Genomic DNA, 16,268 nt, shown 5'->3' on the forward strand with positions numbered 1-16,268 from the left:
GGAACCATGCAGACATGACCGAGACGTTCTCCGGTCAATAACCAACAGCGGGATCTGGATACCCATGTTGGCTCCCACATGTTCCACGATGATCTCATTGGATGAACCACGGTGTCGAGGATTCAATCAATCCCGTATTCAATTCCCTTTGTCTAGCGGTATTGTACTTGCCCGAGATTCGATCGTCGGTATCCCGATACCTTGTTCAATCTCGTTACCGGCAAGTCTCTTTACTCGTTCCGTAACACATCATCCCGTGATCAACTCCTTGATCACATTGTGCACATTATGATGATGTCCTACCGAGTGGGCCCAGAGATACCTCTCCGTCACACGGAGTGACAAATCCCAGTCTCGATTCGTGCCAACCCAACAGACACTTTCGGAGATACCCGTAGTGTACCTTTATAGCCACCCAGTTACGTTGTGACGTTTGGCACACCCAAAGCATTCCTACGGTATCCGGGAGTTGCACAATCTCATGGTCTAAGGAAATGATACTTGACATTAGAAAAGCTTTAGCATACGAACTACACGATCTTTGTGCTAGGCTTAGGATTGGGTCTTGTCCATCACATCATTCTCCTAATGATGTGATCCCGTTATCAACGACATCCAATGTCCATGGTCAGGAAACCGTAACCATCTATTGATCAACGAGCTAGTCAACTAGAGGCTTACTAGGGACATGGTGTTGTCTATGTATCCACACATGTATCTGAGTTTCCTATCAGTACAATTATAGCATGGATAATAAACGATTATCATGAACAAGGAAATATAATAATAATCAATTTATTATTGCCTCTAGGGCATATTTCCAACATGGTCTATCTCTCAACTTGATGTTCAGAACGCTTTTCTCAATGGCGAGTTGCGTGAGGAGGTTTATATGCAGCCACCACCGGGGTACTATGCTCCTGATGGTATGGTCTGTAGACTTCGCCGCTCCCTCTATGGTATCAAACAGGCCCCTCACGCCTGGTTTGAGCGCTTCGCCTCTGTGGTGACTGCCGCTGGTTTCTTGCCCAGTAATCATGATCCTGCGTTGTTTGTTCACACGTCTCCTCGTGGTCGGACTCTTCTCCTTCTCTATGCTGATGACATGATCATCACTGGTGACGACTCTGAGTACATTGCCTTTGTTAAGGCTCGCCTTCGAGACCAGTTTCTCATGACTGGTCTTGGTCCTCTTCGCTATTTTCTTGGGATTGAGATCTCCTCGACCCCTGATGGCTTCTACATCTCCCAAGAAAAATATATTCAGGATCTTCTTGCTCGTGATGCTCTTGGTGATGAGCGCACTGTTGTGACTCCTATGGAGCTCAACGTTCAGCTTCGTGCCTCTGATGGTGACCCTCTTCCTAATCCCACTCACTATCGTCGCCTCGTTGGCAGCCTTGTCTATCTTGCTGTTACGCGTCCTTGTTGGAAATATGCCCTAGAGGCAATAATAAAAGGATTATTATTATATTTCCTTGTTCATGATAATTGTCTATTGCTCATGCTATAATTGTGTTATCCGGAAATCGTAATACATGTGTGAATACATAGACCACAACCTGTTGAAAGTGCGTTATATCGACTAGAGGGGGGTGAATAGGCGATTTTTATGAAAGTCTTCAAAACGTGAGAGTTGTGAAGACAAACAGTGAAGATCATAACTATTACTATGCAGCGGAAGTTAGATTACACTAGGCCAGCCATGGTCATGTATTCAATAGAGTGAAAGCGCAATGACAAACAGCCTCAGTGTAATAAGGATCAGGTGGGAAGAAGTTATGAAGCCAAACAGATCATACATTCATGTTGTGAAGACAAAAGATAAAGCAAGCATGCAATGTCTTCACAATGAATAACTGTAAGTGAAAGGAAGTGAAGATGAAACCAGTGATGCGTTGAAGACAATGATTTGTTGGACCAGTTCCAGTTGCTGTGACAACTGTACGTCTGGTTGGAGCGGCTAGGTATTTAAACCAAAGGACACACAGTCCCAAACACCCAGTCAAGGACACTTAGTCCAAGACACCCAGTCCTCACCGTTTTCTCCTTGAGCTAAGGTCACACAGACCTCGCCCAATCACTCAGGTAAGTCTTCAAGGTAGACTCCCAAACCTTCACAGACTTCGTTCACTGACAATCCACAATTTCTCTTGGATGCTCAGAACGCGACGCCTAACCGTCTGGAGAATGCACAGTTCTCAAGTGTAATAAGTCTTCAGATCACACAGACACGAAGACTTAAGTGATGCCCAATTTGCTCTGGCTCTGGGTGGTTAGGGCTTTTCTCCTCACTGGGAATTTTTCTTTCAAAGGCTTCGAGGTGGGTTGCTCTTAAACGACAAAAGCCGTGCACTGAAATCTGAGCAGCCAACCGTTTATGGTTGTGGGGGGTGGACTATTTATAGCCACTTGGCAACCCGACCTGATCTGTCCGAAATGACCCTGGGTCACTAAGGAACTGACACGTGTACCAACGGTCGAATTTTGAACTCACACGACAACTTTACTTGGGCTACAAGTAAAGCTGACTTGTCTGACTCTGGACAAGATTTTCTCTCAAAGTCTTCGCTCGAAGACATAGGATTTGAATTAGGCATCACTTCAGTCATTTTGACTGGTTCTCTTCGACCCCACTTAACAGTACGGTGGTTCCTATGACACAACATGAATGAAATAAAACTACGAAGGATCTAGGTCTTCGAGTTCCAAAAGCTTCATAGGGAGTCTTCTCCTGTCATTGTCTTCAATATGAATATCTTCATAAACCACCATTGTCTTCAATGTCTTCGTACATTTTTAGGGGTCATCTCTGGTAGTAAAACCGAATCAATGAGGGACTTCTACCTGTGTTTTCCTGCAATTCTCACAAACACATTAGTCCCTCAACTAGGTTTGTCGTCAATACTCCAAAACCAACTAGGGGTGGCACTAGATGCACTTACAATCTCCCCCTTTTTGGTGATTGATGACAAACTAGTTGAAGTTTTCAACGGGAAACATAATTTGTGAAATTGTAAAAGAATTTTCTTCATAAGTTGCAAGGGCTCCCCCTGAAGATGTGCATATAAGTAATTTGCTTCTTGAATGCAAATGCACATGGCAGGTTGTACTTGTGGAGATCCACTTCAACTTATGACAATCCACTATGCATGTGAAAGTATATGAAGATAATGACATGCATAATGGAAAATGGACGTATGTAGAATGAGATGAGTGCGGAATTTATCGTCGCACATGCGGAATTTATCTTCGCAAAACGGAGTGACAAACAGGTAGCAGACGACCATCAAGGCTAAGTGTTACAACTAAATGAAGCAAATGTAGCAAAAGAACGGGAGTTGTAAGCACGAAGCAAAATATAGCAAAATATGAAGGCACCCGCCCATAGTGACCCGCTTGAAGACTATAACCATCATATGCTTCTCCCCCTTTTGTCAGTGATGACCAAAAAGGTTTGAAGACATAGAGGTTTCTACGCGTTCCCAGGCGCAGCAGGGTCGGTGGAGTTGTTTGGCGGCGGTGCAGACGAGCTTGGTGCAGATGCGACGCGCGTTGAAGCAGGTGGAGATGATGTCACGTCGTCTTCTTCTTCAATGATCCGGGCAGACACGGTGGCAGCAGAAGAAGAGAACTCTGACTCTTCAAGTGATGGTGTGCTGCGCATCACCGCTCTTCGTGGAGGCATGGAGTCAAATTTGAAGTGCTCTGTGAAGCCATCCTCATGCAGTTCAGCTTCAGGGCACATCATAGTGAGGCCCTTCCAAGTGCGGCGACAGGTCTCGTGTGTGACAAATGCATTCTTGGTTGCCATATTTCTAATGCGATTGACTTCTTGCATGATGCTTCTCATCTGCCTCTTGAGCTAGTCGTGATGCCTATCTTGCTTTTGGTGAAGAGCCACAAGAAGCTCTCTGTCATTGAGTGTACGAGCGCGCTTCTTGGGTCTCTTTGCAGCTGTGCTGTTGGTGGCTTCAGTTGATGCAGGGGCACGTGTGGTGCCAGCCATTGGATACACTCGGGAGAGAGCTTCAATACCTTCAATATTTTTAGTGAAGCTCTGGTGTTCTGCATTCTGAAGACTTAGTGGTTGCTTGGCCGGCTCTGGATATATTGCTTCAGCAGATGTGTCCATATCTGGCAAAAATATCCTATGATAGCGGGCTGAGGGTTGATAGGAGATTGCAGAGTGAAGCTTGATCAGCCTCATAACCCAAGGAGCATAAAACTTTAATCCAAACAGTTCTGAAGCAGACGCTGCAAATTGACGGATGAAGAGATCCTGTGTATTGAAGCATTTGCCGTGAAGAATGCAGAAGATGAGAGTCTTCATTGCACCATCAATCGTTGCATATCGAGAGTGTCCCTTGACTGGCCAGAGAGTCCGCCTTATGATGTGATATATTGTTCTGGGCAGGTACTCTAAGTCTTCAACGAAGAACTTAGTTGGATAGGGTGCATTTGGAGGAAATGGCTTCATCATTGAGAGCATTTGACTCATATCTGGCTCAGGACGCTGAAATATGCTCTCAATTGCTTCAGCATGGAGTTTGCACCCTTCTTCAAAGAATTCGCCAGGAGTGGGAAGGCCGGTAAGCTCAATTAGATCGAAAGCATTGGCTTCATGATGGATATTTCCTGTCATCCACTCCAGGATCCATGTCTTCGGATCTCTGTTATAGCCTTTGATATGCAAGGTGGCATAGAACTGGAGCAGAACCTCTTCATTCCAGTGCTCTTCGTCAGTGATAAATGGCAGCAAACCCACTTTCTTGAAGCAATCCAGTGCTTCTTCCAGACCAGGCAGACCTGCAACAGCTTCAACCTCAAGGCGCTTGTGAGGAAAGATGCGGCTTTGGTTGTAGAGGATGCATGAATAATAGCTGCGCTGTTGATGGCTCCAGAACCTATCTGATACAATCCGTTCCCTTGAATAAGGGTTCTTGGAGCGGTCGAAAAACGTGTTATCTGCCCTGAAGCAGTTGATGTTGAAGGAACCAGGAGCTGATGCAGGACCTGGGAACCTTGGTAGTCGTGGGATTGGCTTCTGGACCTGGGGCCTGTGCGCAATATGATAGTTGAATTGTGGTCCGGCAGCAGACTCAGGCACAGAATGTTCAGGAGCAGTAGCTTCGGTGTCTTCTGAAGCTGTTGTTGGGGAGGGCTCCACATTTGCTTCGGCGTTGTTTGTGGCAGCCTCAACATTTTCAGCTTCAGGCACGTTCTCCTTGAGAACTGCTTCTTGTTGGTGCGGGGGAGTTGGAGCTTGTGGTATTTCTGCTTGCTCTTCGGCTGATGCAGCCGGAATGTCTTCAGCAGCCTGAGCCCTTGGCCCTTTGCGAAGCCTATGGAATGTAGGCGCTGGTGGAGTTGCAGTGGGTTGGGGCTCATCTTCCTCCTGTGGGCGATCTGCCCATGATGCATTTTGTGTGATTGGCGTCAATGGACGACCAATACTTATCTGTTCGCTTGTCTCAAGCTGAGGAAGGGTTGCATCACCTTGCACATTGTCTTGGAGACCAATGTCTTCAGCAGCATTGGGGTTGGCTGCTGGAATGTCTTCAGCGTGCGGAGCCTCTATGTAAGCAGGCTCATGCACTGTCAACTGACGGTCTGCGTCAGAATAGCGGACGCAGAGTGGTTCAACTATCAGGGGCTCTGTGGGAGCAGCCCGAGATTTCTTGGTCTTGCGCTTCTTGATGATGGGTTCAGAAGGAGAGGCTTCAGAATGTTTTCTCTTCTTAGCTTTAGCCTCTGCAGTCCGTGTCTTCTTGTGCTGTGAGGCGGTTGATCGACTCTTTGGCTTCGAGCCAGTCGTTGCAGCTGGGAAGACAATCGGAGCATCAGGTTCTGACCTTGGCGCTTCAGGTTCGGGCACAGCCGCCTTCTTTTTCTTCTTCGCGGCCATCATGGGGTCAATGCCGGGACGCCCAAGTGCCTTGCGCTTTTCTGCCTCATTGTAGGCTTGCACGCAGCGTTCAGCCAAAGTCTTCATGCGTTCTCGCGAGCCTTGAGCTTTGGCACGCGTTTTCAGGAAGTTCTCTTTCAGCTCGTGCAACATGATCTTGAAGTTTTTTACTTCTTGCACACTGAGCTTGGCCACGTGCTTCTTGAACTGAGCCTTTTCATGATCAATTTTCTGCTTCAGTTCTACAATTCGCTGGGCTATTGCAAGTTCTGAAGCAATTGCACCTTGAAAGGCAACGCTGAGGCCTATGGGTAGCTGCAGATCATTGAAGCTTATGTCTAGTGTGTCAAACCATTCATCGATGAAGTTGTGAATGATGGCGACATCAAACAGAGGCAGATTGTTGAAGATTTCGGCTTCCTCCTTGCTCTTGATGAGCTGCTCAAGAGCATCATCTCCAAGATCTTCATCGCTTGAGAGATCAATGGCTTCGCAGCGCAGAATGTCAGCAGCTGTGAGCTCTTTGCCTGTGTGTGGCTGAGGCTTCTTGGCTTCTTGGGGCTTGGACACTCGTGATAAGCCCTCTGACTGCACACTGGCTTCAGGAGGTGCAATTGCTAAAGGCTTCACTCTTGCGATCTTGGGAGAAGCGGCTGGCTTTGAAGCTTTTGGTGCTTTTGGCTTCTTCTGCTTTGGCTTCGGAGCAGCAGGGGCGTCATCTGACTCAGTATCTGCTGGAGGGTCATTCACAGCAGTCCCTTGGACTAGGATGCGAGTGATGAGGCCTTCAAGATTGGCATACGGCCCGATGATATTGGGATCGGCGTTGCGTGTGCCATCTGCCCTTGGTGAGGAGGGACCAGGGTTGAAGTCAAGCCCAAATTTCTTCTTGTTTATCTTTGCTGACTGTTGTGCAAACTGAAAGTTGCGCTTGAAGAGATTATCATCGCGACACCAGAGAAGTGATGACGGATGTGCCTCAGCTGGTTGTGGTCCTCTCACCATGCATGGATAGAATCCTTGAGCAATGGCTTCGTCTCTGGACTTGGGTACGAGATTTTTGTATAATACATCTCCCCACGGTCTCTTGATGGCGCACTTCTCCGCATATTCCTGAGTGACGAAGCGGTAGTGGAACCATTGCTCTGCCCAATATCTTCGAATCCATTGGATTCGTGTCTTGCGCTAACCATAGCTTTCTTCAGGATCAGTTTTGTACATCTCTGCCAATTCATCAGGCAGATCTTTGGACGTTTCACCACGTCGCTGTCTGCCTCCCTTCCTTGCTGCTGTTTCTGAAGCCATGAATAACTTGGAAGGCTTCAAGATGTTCAAAGGTTTCAAAGGCTTCCTTTTGCAAGAACTGGCTTCAGGCGAGTTGATGTGATGCTGCAAGTACTTTGCAAATGAATGCAGACTATGAGAACCAAAGGATTCTCCCACGGACATGTACCTATGACAGCATTGAGGTGCGAGGGAAGGGGAAGAGGTCATATGCATTCTCAGAAGATTTTGAAGATAAATCGGTTTAGAAGACATTGACCTCATTATGCGAAGACATTCACTTATAGATAAGAAGTTGGTTCCAGATTTGTACGAACCCATAGATCTGTACAAGTGAGGAATCTAACTACTTTATGAAGCACAAGTGAATATACTAGGCATGTTATGAGATGCAGCGAGAGATTTAACTGGTGTGAAGAGAAACTTCTTATGGCAGAAGGTGACTGAACTGTAGGATCAAAAGAAGCTGTAAAAAGAGGTTTTATTTACCACACTTGGAACTGCTAGACGAAGTGAGAGTTGAGACGAGCAGTTCGATCCTCCGTGCCCTAACTTGGCGACGGAAGACACCTACGGCGACGGCGGAGAGAGCGATGTCCGCGGTCGGCGTGAAAACGGCGTCGGAGAGGTTGCGGCAGTGAAGCGCGTCGTCGCCGGCGTCGTCGAGTGCTAGCGGTGGCGCTAGGGTTCGTGCGAGGGTGGAAGAAGGAGATAATGACCGCAGTGAATCATGTATTTATAGGGATAGAGGCGGCACAGCGCTATTACGCAGGTGCCCCTGGCGGTTCGCATTTGAGGCACGCGTGGCCAGTTAGAGGAAGATTGGGATTTGTTCCATGTCCCACGCACGCCTAAATTGTCGGACGGTCGTTCCTGCGCCTAAATTGTCGGACGGTCGTTCCTGCTTCTCCGGATCTTATGTGGAGGAATGAGCATTAAAAACGGACTTTTATGGTTGTCTTAATGTCTTCGGCTGACAAGGACACAGTGAAGACATTCGACAGTTTCAACAGAATGCATATGACTTGGAGAGATAGAGTTTGAGATAGAAAGCATAGAGAGGTTAGGGTCCGATCACATTCACTTAGTTCAAAAGATTCAACCAAGAAGACATAGCTATAAGTGAATGCTGTAGAGGACAGAACATCAGTACATATATATCCATATAATCAACGCAGTGAAGATAATCATGAAGACATATTGAGAATTAAACCAAACCAATTGTGAAGACATTGAGAGGTAACGCCATGAGAGAAACGCTTCAAAATGGAACGTTTGGTGGTGGCGTTACCCACCGTATAGGAAGTATTAGACCCAGACACGGCGCACAATTATCGTGGCGCTCCGAAGTCAAATTCCACATTAATGTATTCACACTTAGAATGTATGTCTTCATTGTTTGAAGATATACGCTACTTCGTGTGTTGCACATCTAAGTCATCAATATGCTTAAGTGTTAGGATGTGTGCCTGATCACAGGACATTTGAGGATTCCAAGATATTTAGCTCACACCGTAACTTGCAAAATCTCTTCTCATCCAAGGGCTTTGTGAAGATATCTGCCAATTGCTCTTCAGTGTTGACGTGTATGATATCAATGTCTTCCTTCACAACATGATCTCTGAGAAAGTGATGACGAATTTCAATGTGCTTTGTCTTCGAGTGCTGAACTGGGTTGTTGGCAATCTTGATGGCGCTTTCGTTGTCGCAGTAAAGTGGCACTTGCTTCAGATGAATGCCATAATCCTTGAGTGTTTGCTTCATCCACAGAAGCTGAGCGCAGCAAGATCCAGCAGCAATGTATTCAGATTCAACAGTGGAGAGTGATACACAGTTCTGCTTCTTTGAAGACCAACATACAAGTGATCGTCCCAGAAAGTGACATGTGCCTGATGTAGACTTGCGATCAACTTTGTCACCAGCATAATCAGCATCCGAAAATCCAACTAAATCAAACTCTGAGCCCTTTGGATACCATAATCCTAGAGTTGGGGTGTGAGCCAAATATCGAAGAATTCGCTTCACAGCTAAGTGATGCGACTCCTTTGGTGTCGCATGAAATCGAGCACACATGCAAACACTAAGCATGATATCTGGCCTAGATGCACATAAATAAAGCAAAGACCCAATCATGGAGCAGTATACCTTTTGATCGAACTCTTTACCATTGTCGTCGGGACCCAGATGATGCTTGGCTGGCATTGGTGTTGTGAAGCCTTTGCAGTCTTGCATACCGAACTTCTTCAGGCACTCTTTAAGATATTTCTCTTGAGATATGAAGATGCCGTTGCGTTGTTGCCGTATTTGAAGACCGAGAAAGAACTTCAGTTCCCCCATCATGGACATCTGATATTGCTCTTGCATCATGTATCCAAACTCTTCACTATACTTCTGATTGGTGCAGCCGAAGATAATGTCATCCACATATATTTGGCACACAAATAGTTCACCATCATATGTCTTCGTGAAAAGAGTGGGATCCAGGGAACCAGGTATGAAGCCTTTGCTTTTCAGAAAGTACTTGAGTGTATCATACCAGGCCCTAGGGGCTTGTTTGAGGCCATACAGTGCCTTGTTGAGCTTGTATACCATATCAGGATGTTTTGGATTTTCAAAGCCAGGTGGTTGTGCAACATACACTTCTTCTTCAATCTTGCCATTGAGAAAGGCACTCTTCACATCCATCTGATAGAGAAGTATGTTATGATGATTTGCATAGGCCAGCAGTATGCGTATGGCTTCAAGCCTAGCCACAGGAGCAAATGTTTCATCGAAGTCAATGCCCTCCACTTGAGTATATCCTTGAGCAACTAGACGAGCTTTGTTTCTGACAACTTGACCATGCTCATCTTGCTTGTTGCGGTATATCCATTTGGTGCCTATTATGTTGTGCTTCCGTGGATCAGGACGCTTAACCAGTTCCCATACATTATTCAGCTCAAACTGTTGAAGCTCTTCTTGCATAGCTTGAATCCATTCAGGTTCCATGAAGGCTTCTTCAACTTTCTTGGGTTCTGATATTGAGACGAATGCGAAATGCCCACAGAAGTTTGTTAGCTGAGTTGCCCTTGAACGAGTGAGTGGACCAGGTGCATTTATGCTGTCCAGTATTTTGTCAATTTGTACTTCATTTGCAACACGAGGGTGTGTGGGGCGAAGACTTTGCTCTTGCTGATCTATGTGGTCATTTGAAGGTATATCTTCAGGCTGAGCATTGTCTTCATGTGGATCAGGTGCTAAGATGATAAGTTCTTCTTCAGGTTGAGCTTCAGAAGGTACAATTTCTCCAGTTCCCATAAGCTTGATTGATTCATTTGCTGGAACTTCATCTAGCACATTTGGCAATTGCTCTCTTTGTGATCCATTGGTTTCATCAAACCGCACATCCACTGTTTCAACCACTTTGTAGTGGTAGAGGTTGAAGACTCTGTAGGAGTGCGAATCCTTTCCATATCCAAGCATGAAGCCCTCATGTGCTTTTGGTGCAAACTTTGAGTTGTGGTGTGGGTCCTTGATCCAGCATTTTGCGCCAAATACTCTGAAATAACTGACATTTGGCTTCTTGCCAGTTAGGAGTTCATAGGATGTCTTGTTTAGAAGCTTGTGAAGATAAACACGATTGATTGTATGGCATGCAGTATCAATGGCTTCAGTCCAGAATTTTCTTGGAGTCTTGTATTCATCTAGCATTGTTCTGGCCATCTCAATGAGTGTTCTGTTCTTGCGTTCGACGACGCCATTCTGCTGTGGTGTGTATGGAGCTGAGAATTCATGTGTGATGCCCAAGGTATCCAGATATGTATCAAGGCCAGTGTTCTTGAATTCAGTGCCATTGTCACTTCTGATGTGCTTTATCTTGGCGCCAAAATTGTTCATAGCTCGATTTGTGAAGCGTCTGAAGACATCCTGCACTTCAGTCTTGTAAAGGATTATGTGCACCCAAGTATATCTAGAATAATCATCAACAATTACGAAGCCATAGAGGCATGCAGAAGTAGTAAAAGTTGAGTAGTGAGTGGGACCGAAAAGATCCATGTGAAGCAGTTCGAAGGGTTGAGTAGTGGTCATGATTGTCTTCGAAGGATGTTTTGCCCTTGTCATCTTCCCTGCTTCACAGGCCCCGCATAAGTGATCTTTCTTGAACTTCACGCCTTCGATGCCTATGACGTGCTTTTTCTTCGCAAGGGTGTGGAGGTTCCTCATGCCAGCATGCCCAAGCCTTCGATGCCAAAGCCAGCATTCTGAAGCTTTTGCAAAAAGACATACTGCAAGTTGTGGTCCTGCTGAGAAATCTACCACATACAAATCACCTTTCCTATACCCTTCAAACACTAGAGATTTGTCAGATTCCATTAGCACCAGGCAGCGATATTTGCCAAACATTACAATCATATTCAAATCGCAAAGCATTGCGACAGACATTAAGTTGAAGCCAAGGGATTCAACAAGCATGACTTTATCCATGTGTTGATCCTTTGAGATTGCAACTCTACCTAGACCCAATACCTTACTTTTACCAGTGTCAGCGAATGTAATGTGGCTCTTGTCGGATGGACGTAAAGTTGAGTCCATAAGAAGGCTTCTTCTGCCAGTCATGTGATTTGTACACCCACTGTCAATAATCCACTCTGAAGACTTTGAAGTCGCTGGTATCGTACCCTACAGTGCAGTTAGGGGGATAGGCTTCACGAAGAGTGTTGTGAAGCATAAACATTTGGCGAACCAGTGGGTTATGAAAACTTAGATCCAGATTAGGACTAATGGGGAGAGTAGCATGCGATTCAGGAACGAAGTACATAATGATGCCATTTGGGCAGTTTATCTTGCGCCCCACAAGATTTTTATGGTCCCCAGCAATAGCATCAGAAGATTTTGTTTTTGTGATGGAGACCTTTCCCTGCAAAAAAAAAAGGTTAAGCTTTCTTAACCACCCACATCTTCAAGGGTGGCTTAGAAGCTATGAGTCTAAGAGCAGCATCTGAGAATTTTGGCTTTGAAGCCTTAGCAAACAGTCTAGCAGGGGGACAATAATACTCATAGGAATAAGCAGAATAATTTTTGGTCATATGAACATGACGGTTCGATGAACCACTCTCATATTCATATGCCTGAGTATGGTTCCCCTGCAAAACATTTGCGTTAGTGCGACTCAGGTGAGTTCCCTGTTTGTATGAAGCATTTGGACCATATGAAACCTTTGGTCTGAGGTTTGTCTTCTTCAAGTGAGGTGTCATGAAGACATTCACAGGAAGATTTTCCAGACATGTTTTCGGAACCCAGATCTTCTTCATAGGCGGTCCATTCCTGCAGTTAGTACCAATGTACCTGGCAAACACTTCACCATTCTGATTCTTAAACAGCTTATAGTTTGCATCAAAGGATTCATCAATGATCATTGGGTTAGCACAAGTGAAGCCAGATAAATTGGATGGATCTGCTGAAAGTTCCTTTGCAGCAACCCACGTAGTTTTGGGGTACTGCTCAGGTTTCCAGTAAGACCCATCTGCATTAATTTTCCTCACGAACCCAACACCCTCTTTCCTAGGGTTTCGGTTCAGAATCTGCTTCTTAAGGACATCACATAATGTCTAATGCCCTTTCAGACTTTTGTACATCCCTGTTTCAAGCAATGTCTTCAACCTAGCATTCTCATCAGCAATAGCAGTGGTATCCTCAGCAGAGGGGTTAGTTACCACATCAACAGTTGAAGATATTGAAACAGTAGTAGCAGTGGAACATTCAGCAACAGAAGCAGCATTATCACGCTCAATGCATTTAAGACATGGTGGTTCAAATCCTTCCTGAGCGGGATTGATCTGTTCAGCGCGAAGTGACTCGTTTTCCTTTTGAAGATCTTCATGAGCCACCCTCAATTTCTCAAGTTCTTGCTTCCTTTGAAGATAATCATAGGAAAGCTTTTCATGAGTTGTCGAGAGAGTATCATGACGATCTTCAAGTTCCTGATACTTAACGTGAAGGTTTTTTATGTCTTCAATTAAGGATTCAGATCGAGTCATTTCAGCACCCAACAGATCATCGCTTCTGTCTAACAATTTTTGAATATGTTCCATAGCTTTCTGTTGTTCAGTTGCAATTTTAGCAAGTGTTTTGTAGCTAGGTTTTGAATCACATTCAGAGTCATCGTCACTAGATGTTTCATAGCGAGTTGTGCGTGTGATTACCTTGGCACCGCGTGCCATGAAGCAGTAGGTAGGAGTGGAGTCGTTCTTGTCATTTGCGTCTGTGTCGGTGATGCAGTCATTGTCTTCAGTATTCAAGATGGACTTGGCGACGTATGTTGTAGCCAGACTCGCAATGCCAGAATCAGACTCCTCCTCAGACTCCACCTCTGCCTCCTCAGAGGCGGACTCCTCCTCTGAATCCATCTCCTTTCCAACAAACGCACGTGCCTTGCCAGATGAGCTCTTCTTGTGTGATGAAGACCTTGATGAAGTTTTGGAAGAAGACTTTGAGTATTTCTTCATCTTCTTGTCGTCAGAATCATATTCCTTGCTCTTCTTCTTCCTTCTGTTCTCATTGTCCCACTGTGGACACTCAGAGATGAAGTGTCCAGTTTTCTTGCACTTGTGACATGTTTTCTTCTTGTAGTCATGAGCAGAAGCTTCATCATTCCTTGAGCTTGATCGTGAAGATTTCCTGAAGCCTTTCTTCTTAGTGAATTTTTGGAACTTCTTCACTAGCATTGCAAGTTCTCTTCCAATGTCTTCAGGATCATCAGAACTGCAGTCAGATTCTTCTTCAGATGAGGAGACAGCTTTTGCCTTCAAGGCACGAGTTCGCCCATAGTTTGGACCGTAGATATCTCTTTTCTCAGAAAGCTGAAACTCATGTGTGTTGAGCCTCTCAAGTATGTCAGACGGATCGAGTGTCTTGAAATCAGGACGTTCTTGAATCATCAGGGCCAGAATGTCAAACGAACTATCAAGTGATCTCAGCAGCGTCTTGACGATTTCATGTTTGGTGATCTCAGTAGCGCCGAGGGCTTGAAGTTCATTTGTGATGTCAGTGAGCCGATCAAAGGTGTGCTGGACATTCTCATTGTCATTTCGTTTGAAGCGGTTGAAGAGATTGCGAAGGACACTGATTCTTTGATCTCTCTGGGTTGATATGCCTTCATTAACTTTGGAGAGCCAATCCCAGACCAGTTTGGATGTCTTCAAGGCACTCACACGGCCATACTATCCTTTGGTCAGATGACCACAAATGATATTCTTGGCAGTAGAGTCCAGTTGAACGAACTTCTTGACATCAGCAGCAGTGACACCTTCTCCAGCCTTGGGAACGCCGTTTTCGACGACATACCATAGGTCGACGTCAATGGCTTCAAGATGCATGCGCATCTTATTCTTCCAGTAGGGATATTCAGTTCCATCGAAGACGGGACAAGCAGCGGACTTTGATTATCCCTGCAGTCGACATAGCTAAAACTCCAGGTGGTTAAACCGAATCACACAGAACAAGGGAGCACCTTGCTCTGATACCAATTGAAAGTGCGTTATATCGACTAGAGGGGGGGTGAATAGGCGATTTTTATGAAAGTCTTCAAAACGTGAGAGTTGTGAAGACAAACAGTGAAGATCATGCCTATTACTATGCAGCGGAAGTTAGATTACACTAGGCCAGCCATGGTCATGTATTCAATAGAGTGAAAGCGCAATGACAAACAGCCTCAGTGTAATAAGGATCAGGTGGGAAGAAGTTATGAAGCCAAACAGATCATACATTCATGTTGTGAAGACAAAAGATAAAGCAAGCATGCAATGTCTTCACAATGAATAACTGTAAGTGAAAGGAAGTGAAGATGAAACCAGTGATGCGTTGAAGACAATGATTTGTTGGACCAGTTCCAGTTGCTGTGACAACTGTACGTCTGGTTGGAGCGGCTAGGTATTTAAACCAAAGGACACACAGTCCCGAACACCCAGTCAAGGACACTTAGTCCAAGAAACCCAGTCCTCACCGTTTTCTCCTTGAGCTAAGGTCACACAGACCTCGCCCAATCACTCAGGTAAGTCTTCAAGGTAGACTCCCAAACCTTCACAGACTTCGTTCCCAAGGCGCAGCAGGGTCGGTGGAGTTGTTTGGCGGCGGTGCAGACGAGCTTGGTGCAGATGCGACGCGCGTTGAAGCAGGTGGAGATGATGTCACGTCGTCTTCTTCTTCAATGATCCGGGCAGACACGGTGGCAGCAGAAGAAGAGAACTCTGACTCTTCAAGTGATGGTGTGCTGCGCATCACCGCTCTTCGTGGAGGCGTGGAGTCAAATTTGAAGTGCTCTGTGAAGCCATCCTCATGCAGTTCAGCTTCAGGGCACATCATAGTGAGGCCCTTCCAAGTGCGGCGACAGGTCTCGTGTGTGACAAATGCATTCTTGGTTGCCATATTTCTAATGCGATTGACTTCTTGCATGATGCTTCTCATCTGCCTCTTGATCCAGTCGTGATGCCTATCTTGCTTTTGGTGAAGAGCCACAAGAAGCTCTCTGTCATTGAGTGTACGAGCGCGCTTCTTGGGTCTCTTTGCAGCTGTGCTGTTGGTGGCTTCAGTTGATGCAGGGGCACGTGTGGTGCCAGCCATTGGATACACTCGGGAGAGAGCTTCAATACCTTCAATATTTTTAGTGAAGCTCTGGTGTTCTGCATTCTGAAGACTTAGTGGTTGCTTGGCCGGCTCTGGATATATTGCTTCAGCAGATGTGTCCATATCTGGCAAAAATATCCTATGATTGCGGGCTGAGGGTTGATAGGAGATTGCAGAGTGAAGCTTGATCAGCCTCATAACCCAAGGAGCATAAAACTTTAATCCAAACAGTTCTGAAGCAGACGCTGCAAATTGACGGATGAAGAGATCCTGTGTATTGAAGCATTTGCCGTGAAGAATGCAGAAGATGAGAGTCTTCATTGCACCATCAATCGTTGCATATCGAGAGTGTCCCTTGACTGGCCAGAGAGTCCGCCTTATGATGTGATATATTGTTCTGGGCAGGTACTCTAAGTCTTCAACGAAGAACTTAGTTGGATAGGGTGCATTTGGAGGAAATGGCTTCATCATTGAG

The 16,268-nt window shown here is 45.6% G+C and overlaps 1 protein-coding gene across 1 annotated transcript in view; it reads right to left on the bottom strand.

The window, feature by feature from the left end:
• LOC147956973 (uncharacterized) overlaps positions 1-16,268 on the bottom strand; it is a 35,758-nt gene that overhangs the window by 8,277 nt on the left and 11,213 nt on the right. Inside the window, exon 2 of the mRNA XM_087531526.1 lies at positions 835-1,441. Coding sequence (XP_087387652.1) covers positions 835-1,441 — 607 coding nt within the window. The remainder of the gene's footprint in view (positions 1-834; positions 1,442-16,268) is intronic.

Source organism: Triticum urartu, chromosome 7A (assembly GCF_056163025.1).
Source record: "Triticum urartu cultivar PI428250 chromosome 7A, HENAU_Tu73, whole genome shotgun sequence".
In the NCBI taxonomy this organism is placed as follows: domain Eukaryota; kingdom Viridiplantae; phylum Streptophyta; class Magnoliopsida; order Poales; family Poaceae; genus Triticum; species Triticum urartu.